Source organism: Accipiter gentilis, chromosome 31 (genome assembly GCF_929443795.1).
Source record: "Accipiter gentilis chromosome 31, bAccGen1.1, whole genome shotgun sequence".
Lineage (NCBI taxonomy): Eukaryota > Metazoa > Chordata > Aves > Accipitriformes > Accipitridae > Astur > Astur gentilis.
Genome location: NC_064910.1, coordinates 8745652 through 8771160, shown reverse-complemented (window position 1 = coordinate 8771160; position 25509 = coordinate 8745652). Strand labels below are relative to the sequence as shown.

At 36.9% G+C, this 25509-nt stretch overlaps 1 protein-coding gene across 24 annotated transcripts in view; it reads left to right on the top strand.

The window, feature by feature from the left end:
* The window catches only part of UBE3A (ubiquitin protein ligase E3A), a 551561-nt gene that overhangs the window by 516587 nt on the left and 9465 nt on the right, over nt 1–25509 (top strand). For 21 of the 24 annotated variants that reach the window (XM_049834541.1, XM_049834533.1, XM_049834537.1 and 18 more), the window contains 3 exons: nt 2531–2575; nt 13000–13310; nt 17162–18417. In XM_049834541.1, coding sequence (XP_049690498.1) covers nt 2531–2575; nt 13000–13310; nt 17162–18417 — 1612 coding nt within the window. The remainder of the gene's footprint in view (nt 1–2530; nt 2576–12999; nt 13311–17161; nt 18418–25509) is intronic. The other 3 variants (XM_049834544.1, XM_049834545.1, XM_049834543.1) reach the window with 1 other exon arrangement.

Sequence of the window (25509 nt, the reverse complement as noted above, 5' to 3'; positions counted from 1 at the left end):
TCATAGTTATGGTAGGTCTGCTCATGTTATAGAAAACAACAAGCTGAAGGACTTCAATCCCTCTCTTTGTAGAACCACTTACCTTAGAGGACCAAACTTTTTTTGACTCAGCTAGGTTTTATTTTTTCTGAACTTTCCTGAAATTTCTTATATTATCTTGTACAAGAAGCCTTTTTTACAGAATAGCATGTACTGAACTGCACTGTCTGTTCAAAGCACACATAAAACTCACGCACATGATAAGGATAGAAAAGATTTTGGATCCACTGATAGCTGTGTTTACATGTCTATACTGCAGATCACCAGGCTACCTTTTTTACGTGCTAAGTTTAGATGCCAATCTGCTCTTTTTCTGTAATTTTTCATACTGCTGTGCATTTTAAAGGCTCAAAGTGATTAATACTCTTGATGTTTTTGTTTTAACACCACTATTTCACTTAGATTTTCCTAGCAACTTAAAGCACTACTCTTACCCATACAACCAATAGGTTTTATTTCCTACGACTAAAAGAAAGATAGCAACTACCTCAAGCTTCCAGACTCTTTGCTGTCAGCTTCTGAAGCAAAGGATGTGAATAGAGGAGCTAGCCAGTATGACTATAAACACTCTTCTTTCCACTGCTCCTCAGGTTGTATGGCTTCTAGCTCTTACATGCTTAGGTGAATAATTGCGGGGGGGGCGCTGTCTGTTCTCTCTGCTAAGTATTTACTGACTTGTTTTGGTCACTGGAGTTGAAGGGAAATGAAATTTTGGGTTGTTTGCTGTCAAACATTATTTTTGTCAGCAACTATCTTGTCAGTCCTGAACTTCAATGAGTAAGAGAAACATCATTTGGAGGGAATAAATAGAGACCAAATTATGAGATTGGGCAGTTTTTATGTTATTTTCCAGTTAGAGGCTATTTGCATTTCAAACATGAGTATAAAGTTAGTTGGATAGTAAGTTCAAGAATTCTGTCCATAGTGTCAGTTTAATTTTATAACTTAGTGAAATATAAATAAAATAACTTCCTGTGTTCTGCATCATCTGTCACTGCATAATATCCAGCTAGCCTAGGAATTTTAAATTGTCTGCCAGAAGTGCTTTCTCAGCACTGGGTCTGTTAATATAGTACAGTTTGGTAAAATCCAGAAAGTTGCTAAGATCTCATATGTCAATAAAGGAATTAAGATTTTAGTAGAGAATTGGGAGAACAGTCCAGGCATTAATAGGAAGGACCATCCGGTAAGGTAGCACAATGAAACATAGGAAAAAGGGGAATGTTTCAGGCTACAGGTGGAGATTTCTGAGAGTCTTCAGAATAGTAGAGATAGTCATATAGTAAATAGAGAAATTTGGAAATTCCATTCCTATAAACAAAGATTTTCCCAGTAAAGCTATGGAAGAGCCTGCTTAGCTGTGCTAACTGAAGTTCCCTAGCAAATTCTGTTGAAACCTATAAAGTGAGTTTTATTTGCAGAATTTAGCTCACTTCTGTTCTGAGAGAGCTCTGTCATGAAAGATGTTTTTGTTCATATAAGCTACAGAGTTTTACTGTAATGGCTGTGCTCTATTTCCACTCCTCACGCAATATATTCAGCATGGCAGTTCTGGTCAACTGTACCAAAATCTATACCCAAGTGAAGGTTGGATGAGGTCCTTCAGGATATGATTTCAAGGCAGCTTAAGGTGATTGAAGTCAAAACTGCTGCATTTGTACTTCCTCGTCTCCTGGCTCATCTGGCTGCAAACTCACTGGGTAGGAGGAAGTCCCAAAGGGAGGAAAAAAATAATCTGTCTAAAGAACAATTAAATGTTAACTTCTTGAATCAGTGCTGGCATAAGGAAGATGATCGGAGTAAGGAGGAGCTAAACAGCTATAATTTAGCCTACTTAAGTTAATGTGGAACTATACCCCTTAAATTACTCTGTAAATTAAGTCAAGGAGGGTGGCAAGCTGAACATAGGTGCTGCTTATGTGTTCAAAAATGCCAGGCAGTAACACCTAATTCTGAATATTAGTGGCTGACCTGTTGGCTGGAAGGAAGAAACAGAAAGCTGCCTGTGAGATTATGTCTATAAATTTAAGTAGAGAGAGACGTGAAATTTGTTTTGAGATCATGTTGAGACCTGCTTCTGAGCTGCTGCTTCTTAGTGTCCAACTGTGCAGAGAATCTGTTTGTAACAGTTGATCACTGATAAACTTTGAGTATACGTTTTGGTTACAGAAGTGGTTATGAAGGATTAGCCCAGAACTGATGCACTGTACAACCTGAATACAGAAATACTGCCAGCTCTTCTCTAATGGCTGTTGTTGTGTAAGCTGTGGGGGGAAAAGTGCTGTCCTCCTTCGAGAAATTTGGCTTAATTATATTGTCAGGTTTTATGTTATAAACTGTCTTCTAGAGTTTGGTCAAATTAAATGTGCAAGTGCATAAAAGTTGATGCTTTTAGTGGCAGTAATACATCGTTATCACTTTCTACCTTTCCTGACTCTTCATATTGTAATTACTTAAAATAATGTTTAAGGTTTTATATCTGTATTTGCAGATCACCAGGAGAACCTCACTCTGAAAACATTGAAACTAGCCGAATGTAAGTAAATGAGTGGATGAGTTTGGTATCTCTTGTTTAAAAATGTTTTGAACATATGTAACAGTTACTATTGCACCTGCTTAAAAAAAAAAAAAAAAAGCTGTGTAGAACTGTGGATTTACCTTAGAAAAAGTTAGTATTTTGCTATGAAAAATAATTTTAAGCCTCTGTACAAACTGTGATTTTTTTTATTATTTTTTTTTTGGAGGGTGAATGGGTTGAAGGGAAAGTTCAGAGGTTTAATGTAACAGGAACCAGTAGATGGTAGCATAATACAGTGTCAGAAATCTTCAGGCCTATATTCAGACTTGACAGTAGGGGTATCATTTCTACCTGCTGTTCACTAACATCTTGCATGGGTTTGAAGACACTTCAGTACTAAGACACAATACCTGCTAATATCTGTTGTGGCAGATGGATTGCTGAACTAAGAAGAAGAAAAAAAAAGTCTGACTTAATTTGGCAAATTTATATACTAGTTAATTCTAGAAACAGAAAACTAGCTTTCTTTCACTAAACAGTATTCGTGTAGCATCTTGCTCACAGTTCTGAACCTTGTTTTGGTCTGTCTTCATTAGCCTAGAAGCAAGATTGTGATAGGCTGAAATGTTCATTTCAAATTCAAAAGGGTTGCAGGAATGAGAGGACCATTTTAAAAGAGGAAAAAAGTTATTTGAGGCCTTACTGTGAATTAGCAAACAAAGATTCTTTTTTAGCTATTCAAACTGTCCTGTCATGGAACTCGAATAGGGAAACCACGAACTGCTTTTCTGGCCTACAGCACAAGTTCCAAAATAATAGCAGGACCATAGCCTAGTGGTTAGGGTACTGTATGAGGCTTCAAGAGATCTGGGTTTATTTCTTTTCTGTCACAAATTACTTCTATGACCTTAAACTGTCTCCTCCACGCCCTCCCCGCCACTGGTCTGGCATTTTACACACTGTGGCCTGAATGCCAGTTTCAGGATGTTTTGCAGGCTAGTGACATAGTGCGAATTGCTCAAGGACTTCTCTGCTGTAGCTGTCCAACTTGGGGAGGAGCAAAGCTGAGGTGAGCCCCTCCACATTGGACTGCATACCAAACCTTAAAAGTGATGAGAAGAAAACAAGGAATGCTTTTCCCCTGTATTTTTAGTAATTAACTGCAGTGAAGTCTTTTCTTGCACTAGGAGGAGCATTTCTCCTGGGGTGACAAATTTGCTTTTTCCCTCTCTCATGCCATCTGTTATAGAAGTGCTGTCTAGCTGCTTTCTTAGGAGTACAGGTTGCAGGGATCCAGACCTGAGAGGTGACTGGCTGTCACTATGTGGACATGTGTTAGAGACAGAGGTTGCAGGGCAAAAACACTGCCGTACTATCTTCTGCTCCAGTAGCAGCCCCTGCTGCATTGTGGTTTATGATTTCTGCAGCAAGATGAGTTGTGCTCTTTTGTTTCCCTGGCCTAGCCAAACAAGGGAAATCAGGCTGTAGACTGGCTGTAGTCCACTCTGGATATTGTCAGTTGGACTACTGCTTTTTACAAGTTGTAAGGAAAGATATGTTAGAAACAAGCATCTTGACTGGTGAGAAACAAAGACTCTATAAGGACCTATGATAAAGCAGAAGGAAAAGGCAGTACAACTCTTTTTCCTTCTAGCAGTTTGACAATTATTTTTGTGTGTGTGTTTTATCCTCTTTAAAACTGAACCTGAAAAAATAATCTACAGTACCAGTCTACAGTAGCAAGCTTTTCTGTGTGAAAGCTGAATTTTTAAATTTTTTTTTTGGTGCAGAATGATGATCAGAGCTGCCCTGATGGTATAGGTGTTGGGTATCTGTCTAAAATAGATGTAAGCCAGTCAAGCTGTAGGGATTTACATATTTGTTTGAGTAGTAGTTATACAGTATTAATGCATGGTACACTTGCAAAACTAGATTTTTTAAAACTGTATCACAAAGTGATGTGTACATCACCTGTTACAGAGAATTTGTGTAATCCTGCTGCATAGTTGCTCTTGCCACATAAGGTGGAATGGCAGGTGGGGCAATACAGTGACCTGCAAGCTACTGTGTAGTTAAAAGTTACTATGTTATTTACATGCCTATAATTCATGAGTAAAAGCAGGGACTTAAACAAGTGTTGTTATTTGCACAATGAATGGTTAAGTTGTTTTTGTTCTGGTTGGCTGATATAATTGCTTTATTTGTTTCTATGTTTTGCACTGCAAAGCTTTATACCAAAAGCGTAGTCACATGTTAGACATATGTGAATTTAAATAAATAAATAAATCTACTGATTCTTTCAGACCCTTATCCAGGAAATTCTTCCATGGATAAGTCTTGCTTATCCCAAGGTTTTAAAATTCTGGCTCTGTGCGTGATGAACATCTTCATGCTAGCTCAGGAGTCTTTTTTCTTTAGCATTCATTCAAGTCTTTGAATTTCTAAGATCAGCAATTTCTCTTATCTGTTCCTGTCAAAGGTCTACATTAATTTTCAGCTTCAATTAGTATAACTTTCTTAAACCCTCTTTAGTATTAAATTACATAATTTTTAATTGTTTAACAATAACTTGACTTATCAGTTCATGTATTTTCACTCTGTGTATTGTATGTTGTCACGTATCAAGGCAAATGTTGGGGTATTTTGATATTATGGCTGTGTCATCATTCCTTCTTTCTGTTTTTTGAGGATGGGATGCTTGGCAATTTTGAAACTTCTCTCTCTTTTTAAAGTTGCTGAACACTCCCCCATTTAAGGTGTTGTTGTGGTTCTAGTTGCTGTATAGTCATCTCACATTGGAGTAGATTTGATAAAAATTCTGCAGCAGCCTCAAAATGTGCCAGAAAGAAAAATTACAACCATTGCAAATATATGCAGTAACTGTATAAGTGTTTCCTGATACATACTTTCAGATGCTATCCTAGTGCTTCCTGGACAGAGTGCCTTGAATTACTTTCCTCACAGCCTAAAAGAGAGGCGGGTTTGCATAACATAATCATGGGACATGCTGATCATGGCCTTTATATCAAACCTTGCTGCATATAGGTGTTTTTGTGGCATTCACTGCTTGTTTTATTGACATTCTTGGAAAGAAAAGCTGTAAAAAGTATCTTTATGTACACCTGTAAGCCTGGACAGCCTTGTTACACTGTGATCTGTCCAGGATTAATTAAAAAATTTCTTCTCAGAGCCTCTTGGAATTCATCATTTAGCCAGATGGTGATTCCCTTGAGGAAATGTCATCAGTTAATAAGACTGCATTGACTCAAGAATTACTACTTCCTTAAATTTAGCAACTAAAGTTACAATTAAGTGTCTGTTTTACCTTTGCTTTCAAGAGCAAAAGTGCAGTAAGATAACTTGACCAAACTTTATAATGATTTGAAAGAAAAGGAATCCCAGATTTCACAGTAGAAAATATAACTGAAGCAAATGTATTATAGACCTTGGTTCCCATGGAGCTTGGAGGATGCTGTAAATTTACCAGTTAAAAAGAAAGCTTAAAGAGAAGATATTTCTCTCTGGAGCTGTCTAATCCACAAATGCTAGGCTGTTCTTACACTGGAAACTCATGTGTTTAAGTCTTATGATCCATGTTACTTGCACTTAGTTTCTGCGTGATCGTTGTCATCAGAGTCATGCAGAGTCATGCAGAATGAAGGTGTAGTAAAAGAATGCTACCACGGAAACCTAACCTTAAAAAGTGTTCTGGAGTTTTTAGTAACTTGAAAACAGTCCCTTTCCTTTATTTGGCCTCTTTTCTTCAAGTTGTACAAGGCGAGTACTAGGTTGTTCAGCATTTAGGTCTGTTCTCGGCAGATTGGTCTTGCATGTTGCAATGGTCAGTCCCCTTCTTATAACAGTATTTTTGTCTGAAATAATTTGTCTCTTGCATCATGCTTTCTACTGAAACACTCCAGTGGTCCAGAAGTAGACAGTCAGAATCAGCGTCTCCAAGTTACTGTCTGTGTCTTTTGATATCTCACTGCAGTGCTAATACTAGTCTTCTTTCTTTGATTGGTCTGCTGATCAGAATACAGTGTATAAATTTCATACTTGACAAATTTAAGCTTGTTCAGTAGAGTACAACATAAAGTTTAATTGTACTTGCTTGAGTGCCAGGACTTCTTTAACCAAGGGGAAAACAACATGGAAGGTACTAAAGACTATGTATTTTGCTTAATATTTGATAAAATACTCATTATTTGTTTTGTCCTGAACGTAAAAGACTGAAGGATTCCTGCAAGTATGTGAAGTTACTATCATTTAATTTCTTTCCAATAAAGACAAAGTTTGTCTTATTGTGGCCTCACAGCCAGTAAGAGTATTAGAGTTTAGGACTCGATAATTTAAAATGAAATTTGGACAACTGTTGAAAAAATGTTTTGTGTGGTTAGACGTGATTATTCTTTTGAAGTTTAATAGCTGATAATAATTGTATATTTTCTTTAAAATATTAAGAATAACAAATCTGTTCAAAGAGAATAAGATGTTGTAAGTTTATAATCAGTCCTAAACTTAGTAACGAGTTTATTCTGTCAGTAATTCAAGTTACTTTTTTCTTCATAGTTAAATAAATTTATGGGCTTTTTTATGAAGGCTATTTTTCTCCCTGCCTTTTCAAAAGGCACTGGTTCTGTAAATGTGAGCATAGTATATAAAACAGTGAAGTATGCCTACAGTCATTAACATTTACATATGTTGATTGCTTACAATAATTGCCTAATAACTTTTTCCACATAATCAGTTATTTAATGGCTTCAAACCTGTAAGGGGGGGGACGGGGGGGGGGGGGGACATGACTGGGGATTTTTGATGAAATTGCTTGGGTTGAAAAGCCAGGGTATAATTGATGCATTATTCATCTCTCAATTTTATGGCTAATTGAATGTTAGAGGGGTCACACAGGTGACAGGGCACTGAATGCCTTCTTAAGAAGGACAGATAGGAAGCATGGTATGAAAGTTGGTCTGTGGAATGACATTGTCTCTGTAGAGTACTGGAGCTAATAACCTGAAGAGGAAAGGGCATTAATGAAGGGTGCTTTTCTAATAGGACTGTAGGAAGGTAATTTGTCTGTGAGGCAAGATTAAGAGATACGTGCTGACTGTGTTCTTGACCCTCTCTCTCTAGCTGTCGTTCTGCATTGCTCCATAAAGCCAGGACAGCTCTTCTGTTCTCAGGTTTGCCCTTCCTGAGGAAGAGCCGTGCCTGACTTTGCCAGCACATGCTGTTCCCAGAGACACAGTGGATCTAGAATATGTGGTGGGGAGGGAGGTCCCTTGGGTAAAGCCAGGATGGTCCAAGGGGGTTCACAGTCTGCACCCCAGCTATTGGTCCCCACCACACTGGAAAGAATGAGGTTTGGAAAATGCGAGCTCCTTGCACATGTGCGTTTGCACACATATGTTTGCTGGGGTACCAGTGGCTGAGACAGGCAAAAGGTGTTACAATACTGCTGGAACAGAGGGCTCAGCTGTGGCTCTGGGTAGAGTGTTTGGCAGTTTGGTGTGCAGGCTACTTCAAAAGGGTCTGTGTGGGTGGTGCTTTTACTGGAAGCTTGTCTTCTCTAGCACTGCTGTTCTTACTCTAACTAGACAGAAGCAGGAAACCAACATATGAGGTCCTAAACTGAACCTCTAAGAAGGCAGTATTTAAGTTCACAAATATGTCCATCTATAACCCACACTTTTTTTATCAGTTTTTGATCTGCTGGTCATCTTATTTCCAAGGCCTAGTATAATTGTTGCAGGTGTATAAGGATCTTTATGCTCCTGTCTGTTAAGGCATATACTGAAAGTTGTTTTGCTATTACTACTAAAAAAACTGTTCCCTGTGTTTTTACTATCCAAAACACAAACATAAATTTTCTTCTCGTTTCCCTGCACATTAAGATTTTTGTTGGGTTTTTGCGTTAAGAAAGAGAACAGCTTACGAACATTTTGGCTCATCGGAATTCTTAATAGTCTTGTTAAAACAGGCCATTGTAAATTTCCACTTTCATGTTGCTCCAAGATAGCTGATTTTTGTGACTTCTGTGTAGAAATAATATAAAAGTTGTGTCCCAAGCAGAAAGCATTCAGAAATAAGTCATTTCATACTGATATTTCCAGACAAGTATGAGACCTTCATACATGTTTCTAAAATTTAGGTAAACTTAAAGCAAAAATTATGCATTTAACTTCAGGCAAATTTTGAAACTTGGATGAAAATTCTTTGCTTTGTAGGTGAACTTTAAGGAATTATATGCTTCAAATTTTTCTAAAATTCCTTAAATGTTTAAACTTAGGATTTTTTTCTATCACAACAGTTTCCTTTATGTAGCATTTCTCTGTATTTAGTTTAAGATATTTGAGAAATCAAATTGGCTGCTGTTACATAGGAACTTTGAATGAGCACGCCCGATCTCTTTGTATAGGTTTTAGACATTCAAAAATGACTTTACGACTCAAAACGCAGCCCACAGTGCACCTTTGCCTAAGTATCTAGAAAGACAGGCTGAGTGGTGCACATTTCTAGTGATACTCCACAGTTTTGGCAGCATTTAAGTTACAAATGCAAAGTACTTATTATCTGGCTTTTTATTAGTTAAAGAACAACTAGAAAGCCTAAAGGCATTATTTTCTCTTTAAGTACTATAGAAGTAAGTCAGTGAATACTAACTTCTTTTTAAAAGGAAAAATGTACTTGTGAAATTGTTGGACTTTGGGGAAGGAAGATGACATCTATTTTAGGTGCCTGTCCTGCTCACTGAAGTAGTGTGTCTTGCTTGAGGAGGTTATACAAGGCCCACTGTGTGGGAAGTTATCCTTAAGGCATAAGGATATGCCTGTGATATCTGTGAAATGTTTACAACTGCAACCACACCAGTGCAGTTTCATACTTGGATGTGCGACAACAGTGTGAGTCTTTGCAAACACTTAATGCAAGTCAGTCACTGCAGCCTTAGGTACACTAGAAGGTGTCTGTGTGCTAATGTAAACTAGTCATTGAGTTCATAAGGGACCAGTTACTGTTCACTAGATCCCTGTATAGGAACTTACAGTGAGGACTGCAGCTCCCTTTATATAGCCTGAGCTAAGAATAGAGAGGGGTTTTGTGTTACCTCACTTGATGAACCAGTTTTAATGCCTGAGGGTAGAACTTGAAGTTTTCTGCATAGTAAATGAGCAAGGGAAGAAAGAGATAAAGTTTTCACCTCTGGAGAATACAGAAGGTATGCTACATTTTTTTTCTGAATAATATAGGAAATGTGGGCTGTTGGCACTGGATAGTGACAATAATTCTTCAAGTACCCCAATGTGAACATGGTATAGACTATCTTACTGTTGTGTAAAATCACACATTGACTTACTCAGAACTGCATTCTCTGTAAGTGCTTTCATGGATGGACCTTGGTAAGGGTAGCACTTGTGGAAGGCTTGGTAAATTCTGTTCTACCTTCTTAGGTCTGTATCCTCACTTTAAGTCTCCACCTTTTTTATTTACTTAAATGATTTATCTGAGGCCATATCAAAAGTCTGCAGAATAGCTGCTGGGGAGAGGTGTGGGGGGGAATTCTAATACTGTTGTATTCTAGTACTGTTGTACATTGTATTGTTTGCTTCCATAGTTGATTTTAATATTAAAAAAAAGTAACTTTCAGTCAGACCTTCCGTCTCTAATAGAATTTCACAGTTGAGTCAGTGGTCATGAGTCAAAAGGACAATGTTTGTACAAACAGCATTACTGTAGGCATGGCACAGTTTGAGAATTGGTAGTTAAATGTTGGAAGGCAAAAAATCTTGAGTCCCTCAGAAGTTAACTGTTAGAGACAACTCTAAGCTTAGCTTTGTCTCCTGGCATCTCAGATATGACCTAAAGTGGAGTGTTGTTTAATATGATAAAATGTGTTGTTAATATATCAGTGTTTATACATTGAAATAACTTTATTCAAACTAGATGTTACATAAGCTAGGAAAGTGTGCATGCCTCTAAGACTAACAATTTCTCCAGTTTGAAAAAATAAGTTCAGTCTTCTTAGGAAATTGGTTAGCTTTTCACAAGATATTTATCCTGAATAACAACTCCAGCTGCTTTAGGTAAGTAAATAAATACACACATAGCCCTAATTATATATACACTTAGAACAGATGTGAGAAATAACCCATATAACATTCATAGGTGTATTACATGGGTCAGAAAATTATGGCAAAAAAATGTGATCTACATGTAGACTGCAATGGAGAAATAAAATGGAAGGAAAATGCAATGAGGAAGGATAAAGTTAAAATAATAACACGTATATGAAATAACCACCATTTTGTATGCACTGTGGAAAACATGGTCAGTGAGAGAGAGGGAGGAAGAATAAAAGAACAGTAAGTTACAACTTGAGTTGGAAAGAGTTTTCATGAAGGCATCAAGGCAATGCATAGGACAGACTGCAAGAGGAGTAAATAAGGAGCATGTTGGTGAGACAGGTGGCCATAGCTCAGGTGTAAAAATTCAATATTAACAAAGAAAGGCTTTCACATTATATATTTACCTGCTTACAAATGGCAATATTTCACCCACTAAATCTTAAGGTCTGCAGTGATTGAAATTCAAGAATAATCAAAGCATTGAAATCTTGGCATTCAGAAAATAGATGTCTGAAATCATGTACTGGTCTAAGCTGTATTAAAACACTGTTGGTTTTTTAAAGCCTCTATGCTAAAAGCTGAAGTATGAAAGACAAGATCAAAAAAACCCTTATTTTTATACATACATGGAGAGAGGCAGGTTTTCCAAAGTCTGCATATAAAAATTGGAGAGGCTGGAACTCTTAACCTTGGATCAAAATACAGCTATTCCCTGTTTATACAGTAGTGGTTTTGATGGTGTTGCTGGTGCTGCCTTTTTTTTTTTTTTTTTTTTTTAATGGTCTTCCACCTCTGTCTTGAGGTGCCAGGGAAACCTTTCTCTTCAATTTTTTTGTCTTGGAACACACTGGGACATTTGGAAGGTCAGGTAGATAATGAGGTAATGGTTTTCTTTGTAAGAAATATTTTCTTGTCTAGGATTATGAGATCTTGAAGGGTGAAAAGGAAGGAGCAAAGGTGTTATTGCTGAATAATATACACCTCAATAGTTACTTTCAGAACTTCAGGACATTTTCCCTTCTGAAGCAGCTGTGTTGAAACTGATACTTAACCAGCCAATATTAACAGCTAGGTGCAGCAAGTGCTGAGTAGTACCAGTGGGTCTAGCACTTCAGTTCTCAAGTACTTGTTCTGCGCAGAATCTGTGCATGCATCAACATCAAAAAAGGCAACTTTAAGTTAATACGACAATTTCTGATGAAAATCTTGCTTCCCAGTACTAATCTTTATAGTACTGTATCACTAAAGTTAGGTAAAAAGCCTGCATGTTACACGTAATCAAAATGTTAGAAATGTTTCATAGTTGGTATTTTTCATTAATAACTCATTTTCTTAAATGAAGTGAAGGTTTGGGGGTTTCTTTCTAAAATGTGATCAAATGTGGTGTTCTTGGTGCTGCATGCTGCTGCTTCTGTCCCAATTACCTGTAGCTTTCATGTGATTTCTTTACCATTTGCATGTTTCTGTAAAAGTTTGTGACCTTATTAATTGGCCAGTTAAATTTTCTTGTGTGTGTATATATAGTACTGAGCACATTGACTTGTGTAGGTGATACAGTTGTGATTCTTCAAAATACATACTTGGCATGTATAATTGCAGGAGAAAGGGGAGGATTTGGCAGATAGTTTTTAGAGAACCATATGCCATATTAAGCTGAGGAGAGATATATTCAGCCTTGAGCTGTTCTATAATCGTGGTTTTGTTATCAGTTTAACCAAGGAATATTTTTTCCTAGAGATTTAAATAGACTAAATATCAGATAACTTACTCATCTGGAATCTTGTTAAAAATAAAACAGTTTAGATTTTTAAATGGTTTGTATCCTATTGGTGTAGTATTGATAGTATTACTAAATAAATGTCTGGATCATTTGTATTTCATGCTTCTTCCCTCTGTCAGTGGCAACCATACCTCATTCCTATACATCAGACTTAATCATCTGTATGAGATCCAGTTCTGTTTCACTTGCAGCCTTGCTTTGCATCTAAATTGCTCTTTTTCAGTGACAATTGAGATTGTTCAGAACTGAACAAGATTGTGTCCACTGTAACACTAGAATGTAAAGCTGAAAACTGTGCATAAATAGGATTTACCTTCCACTTACATAGGACCCACAAATTAAATTGTGTGTTAAATATATTTGCATTTGTCAAGATGAGAATCCTGCATTTAAAAAAAATCTCCTGATATGTCCTCTCTGACACAGAAATCTTGTGTTTCAGTGCCTGACTAATCTCTGCCTTGCTGATGCTTTTGAATGAACTTTGTATGTGAAAGCTCTACTAATCCTTGTACTTACTGTTTGAATGTTTGCTACAGGAAGCGAGCAGCTGCAAAGCATCTAATAGAGCGCTACTACCACCAGTTAACTGAGGGCTGTGGAAATGAAGCCTGCACGAATGAATTTTGTGCTTCCTGTCCAACTTTTCTCCGTATGGATAACAATGCAGCAGCCATTAAGGCCCTCGAGCTTTATAAGATTAATGCAAAACTCTGTGATCCTCATCCCTCCAAGAAAGGAACGAGCTCAGCTTACCTAGAAAACAATTCCAAAGGTGCCCATAACAATTCCTGCACTGACAGAAAAATGAACAAGAAGGAAATGCAAGGCCCAAGAGATGACTTTAAAGGTAAGATGTTATTTTAGAATTTTCCTAAAATAAAACACATTTAATACACGTGACTATAAGCCTACAGAATTCACTGTGGTGGTGTTCTGCAGACTTAAGTAAAATACAATATTGAGAAATCAAATATTTTACTATGGATTCTGAAAAATGGCTGGATTAATGGTGAACACTTAATTCCAAATCTAGAACTTTACCACATCTCTGTTAAAATCCATGTGCATTTGTTGCTTTCTGGGATTACTGGTTTTGCAAATATGGAGAGGTTTTTTTAAGTGCTGTTGTATGACTGCTTTAGTTTTGCTAGTTTTGTAACTCTTCTTTAGTTAATGAGTTATAAAAGTTATACTTTAACTATTTCCAGATTTTATGTTAAGAAACTTAACACATGAACAAGAAAGTGATACAGTGGATGATAGGCAATACATCTACCAAACTAAAAAAAGTTTAAGCAAAGTGATTTCTAAGCCAGTGTAAGAGAATGAAATGCCATTCTATGTCTTTTCTAACTTCTATTTAGCTTTTCAAACTCTCTAGAATAGTAAATACATACTAGAAGAATAATTTAGTTCTTGCCAAAACCTGTGGTGCAAAGAGAAATCACAAGCTAAATGAAATTAAAGCTATTAACCTTTGAGCAGGCTTTTAAGTATTATTGCAATAAGTGGTATAAACACAGAAGTTCAGATTCATTCATTGTAGCTGAAGAAGGTGAAATTGTTTACAGCAAAGAATTAAAAAGACCTACAGAATCAGCAATAAAGATAGCACTGTGTTACAAGGGACCTAAGATGCTCCAGTCAATACCTACATCAGTTTGTTCTTTATCTGATGCAAGGATAAATTTGTCCCCAAATTATTTATGATCTGAGTAACTAGAGAGGCAAACAGTAGGGAGGGGAAAGGGGAGCCAGTGTAGTGTTAGATGGGCAAAAGGCACATTACGTCTGTTTTGTGATTTGTCTTTTGGGTTTGTGTATTTTTAATGGAGGTGTGCACTATAGAATTTTCCTCCCTCTCTCTGACCCTACTGCCCTCTCTCCCCAAGATAGATATCTAAGAGTCTTCTCAACCTATCTCCAGAGACAATCTGTTGCCTAAAGCAATGACTCAGACTTCATCTGTTGCAGCATCACACATATTGACCAGTCTTTGTAGCTGTATGGGCAGAGAGCATTAATGTGTTTTTAAAGCCCATCTGAGACTATTAGTTACCTTTGGAATTGGATGATGTCTAAGAAATCCAGCACTCTGAAATTTTTTAAGGTTTATTTGCAGCAACAGGTATTGGGAAAACTGTAGTTAAGTTTAAGAAAGCCAAGGAAAAGGATGTGCAGCTTGCTTTTATGCTTGACATAGGATTGAAAGTTCTAAGTACATTGAAAGAAATGTCCTTCAGAAAGAATTATTTACATTACTTTTCTGTAGTGTTAAGCCCTAAGACTATTACCTTTGGGGGAAAAAACGTATCTGGAGGCTGTTATCAGCATCTTAGTAGTAACTTAGATGGCAGTCCAAAAAGAGGAGGGAAATAGAGAAAATGCAAATATATGAAAAGCATGGGTTACAAATGTAGTCATATATAGAGAGCGCCATTTCAAAATCAGTGTTATAATTACCTGGGAAGCTATTTTCAAGTTTAGTCACCAAAACATTAAATTGGGAACAGAGAAGGTCAGCAGACGGGCAGTGAGCACACAATCATAACAATGCTTCCGTAAGAGATAATGGAAGGATAATTAATAAATTTGCTAATTAGGGAGTGTGTGTTGTCAATATATAGATCACATGCAGTCTTTTTCACAGTCAAGGATCACTGCTAAAGCTGACTTCATGTACAGATTTGTCATGGAGTATTACTGAGAAGGTCTGAGAGGAGATACTTTGTGGGATCGTTTAGTTGCAATACAAAAGGTAAGGGGAGAAGGCATGTGAAAGCTCACATTCAGACACAAGTCTGCTAAAATTGACTTGAGTTAGAAGAAAGTTTCACTTATGATTGTTTTTCTCCAGCTGTTCTCACTGCTGTAAAGTAAAAATGGGGCAGACCCTTATGGCAGCTCAGAGTTTGGTCACAGGATATGACTTAAAACTGTTGTGAAACTGCTGAGGGTAATGCTAAATATTTTAAGTGGAAATAGCACCTGGTTAGTTCCTTAAATATTAAAACCTTTAAAAGAATGACTGGGGAATTCCTGTTGTAAGTATGGAAATCTGAAACGTATAATATTGTTAAATTGTCAACTTTTGCTCATAAACTTTATGCTATGAATAACCTCTGCAATCCAGAGTCACTGAACTTGAGGCTATGGTCCTCATTTTGAGGAGCTATAGCATGGAACAGCATCTGTATCAGCAGTTAAATTTCTTTTAGGCAAGTTTGCCTTGAGCATGCACTGCAGCAGATAAAAATAGATGCTGCACTAAGCTTGAACCTTTCATAATATTTTCAGTGCTATTGGTTTTTTTACCAGGACAGATTTTAGTTTTGAAGCTTCTTCACTGTCTTCAGATTGGTTGAAAGTCAATCTCAGTTGCATGATATAAACTTAATCTTTGCTGTACTATATGTGCTCTAAGAATGGCTTGGGGCTCTGAAAATCAATAGGTTGTCTGTCTTTGCATCATTCAGTTTGTATTTTTAATTTAATGACTGCTTGGAATCAATGTTAGTGTAGGCAATCACATTTCAAAATACTTTAACATATATCTGTCTTTATTAAAATGATATACTTCTTTATGCAGAGGTAGTTCTAGCATGGTTGGTGAATACAGTGCTGTGATGTGTGTTTTTTAGATCTCTAGAGATGCTATTAAACAGATTCAGTTTTAGTTCTAAATTATGTGTCAGTTCAGAAGAATCTGCTTAAACTAGAACATCTTTTCAGGGTCTGATCATGTGGTAATCCTACTCTAAATCATCACCTGATGTGAAAGCATCTGTGGGTTCTGTTTGAGAAGTAGCATAGAAAGCTATAAATAATGTTTTCTCCTTCTCTTTTCTAAAGAGAAAGAAAGATTTCAAATAACAAATGGACCACCAAATTACTTATATCAGAGGTTTGGAGGGGAGGGGGAACAGACAGGTATTTGGAGCCCATGCAGATGATGCGTGTAAACCAGCGTGTTAATCTGAATAGAATTTGTTTATCTCAGGCCAAATGTACAAAGAAATAACCCATATGCCCATCTGTGTGTGCAGTTTAGAAGGCAGTATAAATTTCTGAGCATTGTGGTTGTTTTCTGGGTTTTCAGGCATCAGATTTGTATAAAAACAGTTGCAGAAAGCATTAAAAATAGAAATGAGAAATCTTACTTTCCCGTTAATGTACAACAAAACAAATTATTGAATCTTTTCTTCAAGATCTGTTTTTAAGGGAGAAAGAGTGTGCACATATGTGCATGTGCTGTGGTTGAAAAATGACATCGATTCAGTTTAGTTTGTGTATAGTTTAAAGACTTACTGTGCAGATTTACCAGAAGAATGTATTGTCACACAATCTCACTCATTATGTCTTTTAAAGTTTAAACATCTTACTGATTGGTTTAGTTTGTTTAGATGATACAATACTGTTGACTACCAAATGTAGTTAATTGGCTGCAAAACAGTTTTACTATTGAGCGTGTTCTCTGATCCACATTAATGAATAAAATATTTTACAAAATCATAGTAATAAAATCATAATTCTTCATGCTAATGAAATACAAAGTATCTGTCTTGAATTCACCCAATACTGACACTGGTTTTCCCAGTGTTAATGATGTGATACACAGATTTCTTGAGTAGAGCAAATCAGAAGTATTTTTCTTTTTAAATTTTATCTTACTAAAATTAATACTTTATCTTTTTATAGATGTGACTTTTCTAACAGAAGACAAGATATATGAAATTCTTGAACTATGTCGAGAGAAGGAGGATTATTCCCCTTTAATCCGGGTGATTGGGAGAGTATTTTCTAGTGCTGAAGCATTGGTACAGAGTTTCCGAAAAGCCAAGCAGCACACCAAGGAGGAGCTCAAGTCTCTTCAAGGAAAGGATGAAGACAAAGATGAAGATGAGAAGGAAAAGGCTGCCTGTTCGGCTGCTGCTATGGAAGAAGATTCAGGTGCATCGTCATCTTCATCATCAAGAATAGGTGATAACACACAAGGGGATAATAACCTCCAAAAACTAGGCCCAGATGAAGTGTCTGTAGATATTGAAGCAGTCAGGCGGGTCTATGATAGGTTACTTTCTAATGAAAAAATAGAAACTGCCTTTTTAAATGCACTTGTGTACTTGTCACCTAATGTGGAATGTGATTTGACTTACCATAATGTGTACTCTCGGGATCCTAACTATCTGAATTTGTTTATTATTGTTATGGAGAATGGCAATCTTCATAGCCCAGAATATCTGGAAATGGCTCTACCATTGTTTTGCAAAGCAATGAGCAAGCTACCCCTTGCAGCTCAAGCAAAACTGATCAGATTGTGGTCTAAGTACAGAGCAGACCAAATTCGGAGAATGATGGAAACATTTCAGCAGCTTATTACTTACAAAGTCATAAGCAATGAGTTCAATAGTCGTAACCTAGTGAATGATGATGATGCTGTTGTTGCTGCTTCAAAGTGCTTGAAAATGGTTTACTATGCAAATGTAGTAGGAGGGGATGTGGATACAGATCATAATGAAGAGGAAGATGAAGAACCCATCCCAGAATCAAGTGAACTAACTCTTCAAGAGTTGTTGGGTGAGGAAAGAAGAAATAAAAAAGGTCCTCGAGTGGATCCACTGGAAACTGAACTTGGTGTTAAAACTATAGATTGCAGAAAACCACTTATCCCTTTTGAAGAATTTATTAATGAACCACTGAACGATGTTCTAGAAATGGATAAAGACTACACTTTCTTCAAAGTAGAAACAGAAAATAAATTCTCTTTTATGACCTGTCCCTTCATATTGAATGCTGTTACCAAGAACCTGGGATTGTATTATGACAATAGAATCCGGATGTACAGTGAAAGACGCATAACTGTGCTCTACAGCTTAGTTCAAGGACAGCAGCTCAACCCGTATTTGCGACTTAAAGTGAGACGTGATCACATCATAGATGATGCACTGGTCCGGGTAAGTCATGCAGCAACATGGAACTTAGGTTTGTTGGTTCTGACTAGTGCAATCTATGTGGGCGTTGACTAACTGAAAAGGACTGTGTGTGAGTGCAGTGTTTTATGTACTAGATTTCCTCTAGAAGAAACTCAAATAGCTTTACCATATTAAGTTTGAATTCTGAGTGTGCTGCTGAAGATTTGTATGTTCAGCAGAACCACTTCTACTCAGAGTGGTTGCAGACTTAAATGTTTTAAAGTGTCAAATAGTTCTTATTCCCCATTAACAGATTCTGTGCTGCTACAGCTCTTAATGGTGAGAGTGACCAAGTTCTGTTTCTTTTTCTTTCTCCTCTGGACTGTCTTGGATCATCTTCTGATAGTAGGGTTTTTCAGATGGAAGTTGGAATTAAAACCTTTCAGTTGTGTACTCTTCTTGTGGACTTCTGAACTTCTAGATATGAAGTGGTGGAGTGTCTACTTATTAAGTAGAACTTCTCACTTCTCTAAGCGTTGTTGCAATTTGGTGCAAATACTGATATGACTGAGAAAGGAGAAGACAGACCTGTTAGTACCCAAGAACTGTGAGAGCAACCTGTTTCTGAATATGCTGGCTTCTCAAAGTAAAACTTAAAGCCATTTGTTCACACAGTTTTGGAAGATGGGAATTATACAGGATACAAACTATAGTGTTTCACAGTAAACTTTTTTCCGTAAATACGTCTTTTCATTTTAGGACTCTTCCTCCCTTTATTTTTTGCTTAAAGCTGTTATTTTTTAGAAGCTCATTTTTCTGTGTTCTGTTACTAAAACACAATAAAGTCTACAAAATTTTTAATTTAACCCTGGCTTTTTAAAGCTTGTTGCTGAAGAGCCAGACAAGTATTTGGAGAGACTCTGGAGAAAAGTACCTGGGTTTGCCTCTCAACCCAGCTGTTACTTCTAGTTAAATTTGATGACACTAACTGCTACTGAAGGTCAATTGTGAGAGCCCTAAATGAACTCCCACCTTGATTTTTCTGTGTACCTATGGATTTCCAGGTGGGTTAGCTGCTTCAGGGAAATTGCTGATATTATGACTTTTCAGGGGAAACCTTTGTCTCCAGTACCAATAGGAAAAATAAAATTGCAATGCAGAAATGGCTTCTGTCTGTAAACCCAATTTTATATTAGGCAAATGAGAAATACACTGTTTTAAATTAAAGCCTACTGTGTACCAGTTTTCTAATTTAAGAATACTCTTTGTAATTTCACTACCTATCAGATTTGGGGTTGTATCGAGTTATGTTTTCTCACATTAATGCAATAGAGTTTATTTTCTTGACTGTTCAGCTTTGGGATACATAAATACTGGGGAAAAGGGAGGGACAGCACTATATTTTTAGGAGAGGATGGGCTAAAAGAGAGTAAGACCTTGGTTTAGGGAGATGTTAATTTTAATGTCAGTTCCAGCAGAGAGGAAGCAGACCTCCTTCTTCATGCTGATAATGACAAGGGAAATCTATAAATATGAGAAAAGGCCTTCTTCCACATATTGCTTGTTGTGGAAGGAAGTTGAAATCTTTGAGGACAAAAAAATGTTTGATGGTGCTTAGAAAGCTCATGGGCAACATCAAGTTGGTGCAGCTGCTATATCGCAACAGGGCCACAGCATTCACCACCATGCACACTCTTGGTCTGTTGGAAATTTCAATAATTTAAATCAGATTAAGCTCAAACATACTAATTTAAATTGTGATGGGCTTGCAGCAGCCCTTGCACAGCCTAGCAGTCTACGAGTACATGCCTGGGCAGTTGCCATGGATCCTCTTATGGCTGTTATTTTAAGCTGTCAGAACATGCTAAATTATGGTTATCTGACTCTGTCAAAGCCCCAAGGAGAGTAAGAATTTTAAACTGTTTATTCTGGGACAGAATATAAAGGGAAAAGATAAAATTGTTCGAAATTCAGGTAGTCTGAGCTGAACTGTAGTGTTAGTCAACAAGACCAAGTGCGGTCCAGGCATTTCTCGAAAGTGGAAAATAGATTATATTCAGTAAAATGGAGATGAATGAAGACTCACCATCCTAGCTGGAGGAAGGGAGTATGTGCCATTTCAAACAGATGCAACAACGTAGCTGTTGAGATCATGTGGACTTAGAGAAAATTGTGTTGATACATGTAGTGGGTATAGAAGTCACCTTTTAACTATTGGTATGTTTTGACTGATAATAAGGAGTATCAGTGCTCAAGGAAGAGATATTAAATATTCCTGAGGAAGTGTTAGGAGGTCAGAAAGGAGCAAATGGAACAATACAATGTCTCTGTTTACTGTGGTGTGCTTATGTTTCTTTCATCTGTTTCTTCTCATTTTAGTATCAAAAAGATGCAATAGAAATACATTCAGAGTTCAGAGTCTCTTCAGAGAGATTGTAAAGCCCTCTTAATGGTAAAAAGGGTGATGGAGAGGACATAAAAGATGGCATGGAGATGTTGAATGGGAAATACTGTTTTTTCAACTGGTAGCACCCAGTCATATTATCAGGAAGCAGGCTTAACATAAGCAAAATGACATATTTTTTCCTGATTTTTAAGATACACTGTGTACCTTAAAATTATGGATGTCTTTGCCCAGAACTTGTAGCTCTTCATGAAAGAAAGATCCATCAAAAGGTAATAGGCATTACAGGCATTTTGATGTGACCCACACACAAACCTCAAAGTCTGTAAGCTGCAAGTCTCCTGGTAGCTGGAAAAGTATTGCAGGGAAAATACTGTTCCACACTGTCATCTTGCAGTTTCTTCAGCGAGTGCCTAATGTGTTTAAGAATTGTATGCTGTTGTTACAGGTACTTCTGTAACAGGTTGAGAAGTGATTTTGGTAATTTTCACAATTCATTTTTGCTTCCTAATTGGTGTAAAATAGGTCTGGAGAATCTTCAGTCTTATGTCCTAATCCTTAAAGTAACTTGCTTTATCTTTAATTGTAGTCAAAGATGAGGTACTCTGTGCTTCTGTAGCAGCACTGACAGCATCAAACCTAAGTGAAAGCTGCATTGTATGAGTTTACATCATTGATGGTTGCAGTTTTGGGTGCAGTATTGAACTTTGGAAAGGTCTCACTGAAAACTATCAGAAAGATCTTGCCAAGATAGTCTTCACTAGTAAAAGCATATTCTTAGATCTGTTCAGTGGCAAAATGTTTCCAAACATGCTTAAATGACAGGTAAGTAATTATAATTACCATTATTTTTACCCTTGAATTGCATTTGTTATTTCTGGAGTTTGAATACTTACAGGCTTGTTTGAGTTGTAAGTAATTACGTACTTGTGTCACTAGACCTGTGTCTTTACAGAATAATCAGTGTAGACTTTTTTGACTACATACGGAATAACTCTAACTTCCTGATAAAAGCATTTTCAGAAATATTGATTAAAATGAGGTTGAGATGATCTTATTAATATTTTCCTTATTGAAGTTGGATATTTTTCAAGCAAATATGTTGATCAGCCTTCATAACTTCTTGCAAATGGACTAAGTACCGCTCTTTCTTTGCTAATTAGTCGAGCTAATGAAGTTATCACCAAGCTGTTTTTTCTCTTACCAATACTTAATATTTAAACTTTTAGAATTCAGTATGTACATCTTCTCACTTTTTGGACTTCATTAAAACAAATATGAGCACTGGTAAGTGATTTTTATTATTATTATTACTGTAGGTTTTTTCTTTTATTGAGAATTTGAAGCAATACCTTTTAAATACCTTTGAAGCAATAATTTGTTTAAAGTTGCTTGAACACATACATCTAAGCAAAAATTTTATTTACGGATTCATTGTTCAATTTCTTCACATGTATGAAACTTGAATCAAAGCTATTTTTCTTTTTTTAATTGAAATGAATTTTAATGAAACATGCTTTCTTTGTATTATATACTTTTTGTGTGCTTATTTGTATGTATGTTAGTCTGAAAAGTCACTGGGGGGGGAGGAATATTAGAATTAGTGAAGTGCTAGTCCCCACTTTTATTAAGGAACCCTTACATTTGGGAGTTGGTGGTTCAGTTTGCAGTTCTTGAAAGCGTTTAACATGCTTTTTGGGGTCTAACAAGCTTAAGAGGTTAGCTGTACTCCTGCTGACTCATGTTATGTGGATATGATAGTAATGAAGTTTATCCTTAAATGCCCTCTTCTGCCTTTTTATCCATCCAACAGTTATTTTTCATCCCTTTCCGAGTTTACTCTGCCTCCCCTGCCCCCCCTCCCGATTTTAGGTGGATTTATTCTCAGGTAACAGTAATTTAAAGGGTGTGAGTTACGACACATAAGTTCAGCAAGTGAAAATGTGGTGGGTTCTTTCAGCAGAGTCTGGCTGGTACTTGCTCACAAATTAGAAACTCACTTTGACAAATTTCACATTGAATGTAGATGGCTTGCAAGCAGCAAGCCTCACTTGCTTGTAAGACTGCTGAATATATTGCTGAGCAAAAACTCTTATGTGACAACTGAAGCCAGTAGGCAGATTCTCTCGTACATTAGCAACAAAGTACTTCAGGAGCTTTGAGGTTCTTTTAGACTAAATCAGTGTTTATGTGTGTTCAGTGGAAAATCTCGGCAATAGTATGCCTTGGTTGCATGCAGAACACGTGTGACTGTTCGTGTATGCAAGCTCCACTGGCAAGTGTATGCATGAACCATAAGTACAGCTTGAGAGGATGCTTCTTAGTCACTTTAAGTATTACTTCACATGCCACTTCGCAGAAAAAAACGTAGTGACCAACTTATGTCATGATGTGTCGCTGGTACTTTCAAACTTGAATTAGTTGTGTTTGTGTCATTTTTGCCTTCAAGTGTGGAAAGTATTCCTGCCACTGCCTGAAAGAGAATTTCTATGTTACATTGCTAGAACTTGAGGGGGATTTTGATCATTTTTAAATGAATAGAGATTAGTTCAGTTACTATCAATTTTAAGAAGTTGGCCAAACTCTGGTGTTATGTTAAGCTTTTAAATGTTGTCATATTTCTGTCATCCAGTGGAAGATTCCTGTCTTTCAGGAAAGCACAATGTTGTTCTGTAAGCAAAGTAAATTATACAGTCTCTTATGCTGTGCCACAATATCATGTTTCAGCCAACAAAATGCAGGTATTCTTTATAACGTTGTGTCTCAGCTTTCAGCTTCTCAATTCATACTTAGTTTTTGATGCTGCTGCTTCAGACATGCTACACACATGCTATTTGGGAAGTCCATGAAAAATGTAATGATGACTTCATCTGCTTGGCCAGTCAAAGCATTGTGACAGAAAACATATTGGCTTCTAAAACTTTGGGAATTTACACACACATAGATTGGGTTTATCCAGCAGCATGTTCACGTGGCAGGTCTGATTATTTATAAAAACAAACAACTTTAAACTGAAGTTCATACTTCCTTGCTGTAGAAACACTGCTGCAGTTCTGCTAAAATGCAGTGCCTCTACCATCGTGACTAATGCTGTGTTTTCCACTGAGTTCAGTTTTCTTGTGAAGCATCAGTGTTGAGACATGGATGTTCAAAGGAGCAGCTAAATCCGCAACCTTCAGTTGAGCCACTTAGCAACATTGTCCTGGTTACAGAATCTACTTCAAGGAACATTAGGCTTTGACTCAAAATACGGCCTTTTTGGTAATCCTTTATATGATTGCCTCAGACATGCAGCATACCTGTCCTGGTTTCAGCTGCGATAGAGTTTAACTTTCTTCCTAGTAGCTGGTACAGTGCTGTGGTTTGTATTTAGTGTGAGAATAACGTTGATAACATGCTGATGTTTTAGTTGTTGCTGAGTAATGCTTATCCTAAACTAAGGATATTTCAGTTTCCCATGCTCTGCCAGCAAGCAGGTGCACAAGAGGCTGGGAGGGAGCATGGCCAGGACAGCTGACCTGGAGTAGCCAAAGGGATATTCCATACCATACCACATCATGCTCAGTAGATAAACTTGGGGGGAGATGGCCGGAGGGGCAAATTGTTTCTCAGGTATCGGTCAGTGAGTGTCGAGCAATTGCATTGTGCATGGCTTATCTTTTTCTTGGGGTTTATTTCTCTTTTTGTTATATTTCTTTTCATCATTATTAATGTTACTAGTGTTAGTAGTAGTAGTAATATATTTTTTTATTGTTGTTGTTATATTTTAATTTAGTTATTAAAGTATTCTTATCGCAACCCACGAGTTTTACTTTTTTTTTCTGATTCTCTTCCCCATCCCACTAGAAGTGGGGAGGAGTGAGTGAGCAGCTGTATGGTGCTTAGTTGCTGGCTGGGGTTAAACTACGACAGCACTGTTCCAATCTGCCCAGCCAGCATTGCTCAACTAAGTGTTTCCTTCCCCTTTTTTTAATATTGCTCTTTGATTACATCACTCATTTCAGCATAGTTCTCAGCCAAAAAAATAATTTTGAAATAACTTTTTTAATTGCTTTATATGTATAAATATGAGCACTCTCCTTGGTGTAAGTGTATTTCTGTGACACAAGAGAGCCTTTACACAATGACAAAGGGTTGCAGTCCCAAAAGAAAAGCAGAGGCAATACTTGCTTTCTCAGAACTCATAAAAATTCATAAAACTTGCAAAATAGTATATTGCTGGTGGTAAATACTACAAAGCCAACAAAGTCATGACTGGAGAGAAAAAAACAAAGCATTGTTAGTGCCAGTTGCAAGTGGAAGGGATTCAAATAGGAGAACTTCTGTCTGTCTAGCTTGAATGTATAACCTGTATTTACAGTCTTAAAATAAATGCTACTTCTCTGTATTTAAAAAGTCTCAGTGGTATTTGGAACATGGCTTAGGTGCCATTGTCGTCCTATTCAGGAACAAAAATTTTTTACACTTCTGTAAGATGCATAATTTTAAGATATACATGAAAAGCAAGATGCAAAACTACACTATTATGGAAAGCATGATGAGAATACCAATGGGGGAGAACTGCAACATGGTTTTTGCTGCAGAAGTATTGTTGATAAAATAGAGTGAATTTCAAAGAATAAATGTTATTTGGTCTCCTTGGGGCAAAAATAGTTCATTGCAAATGATATGCAATAGAATACCAAATGCTTTAGGTAGTACATAACTAAGTTTTCCAGATAATCTTGTAA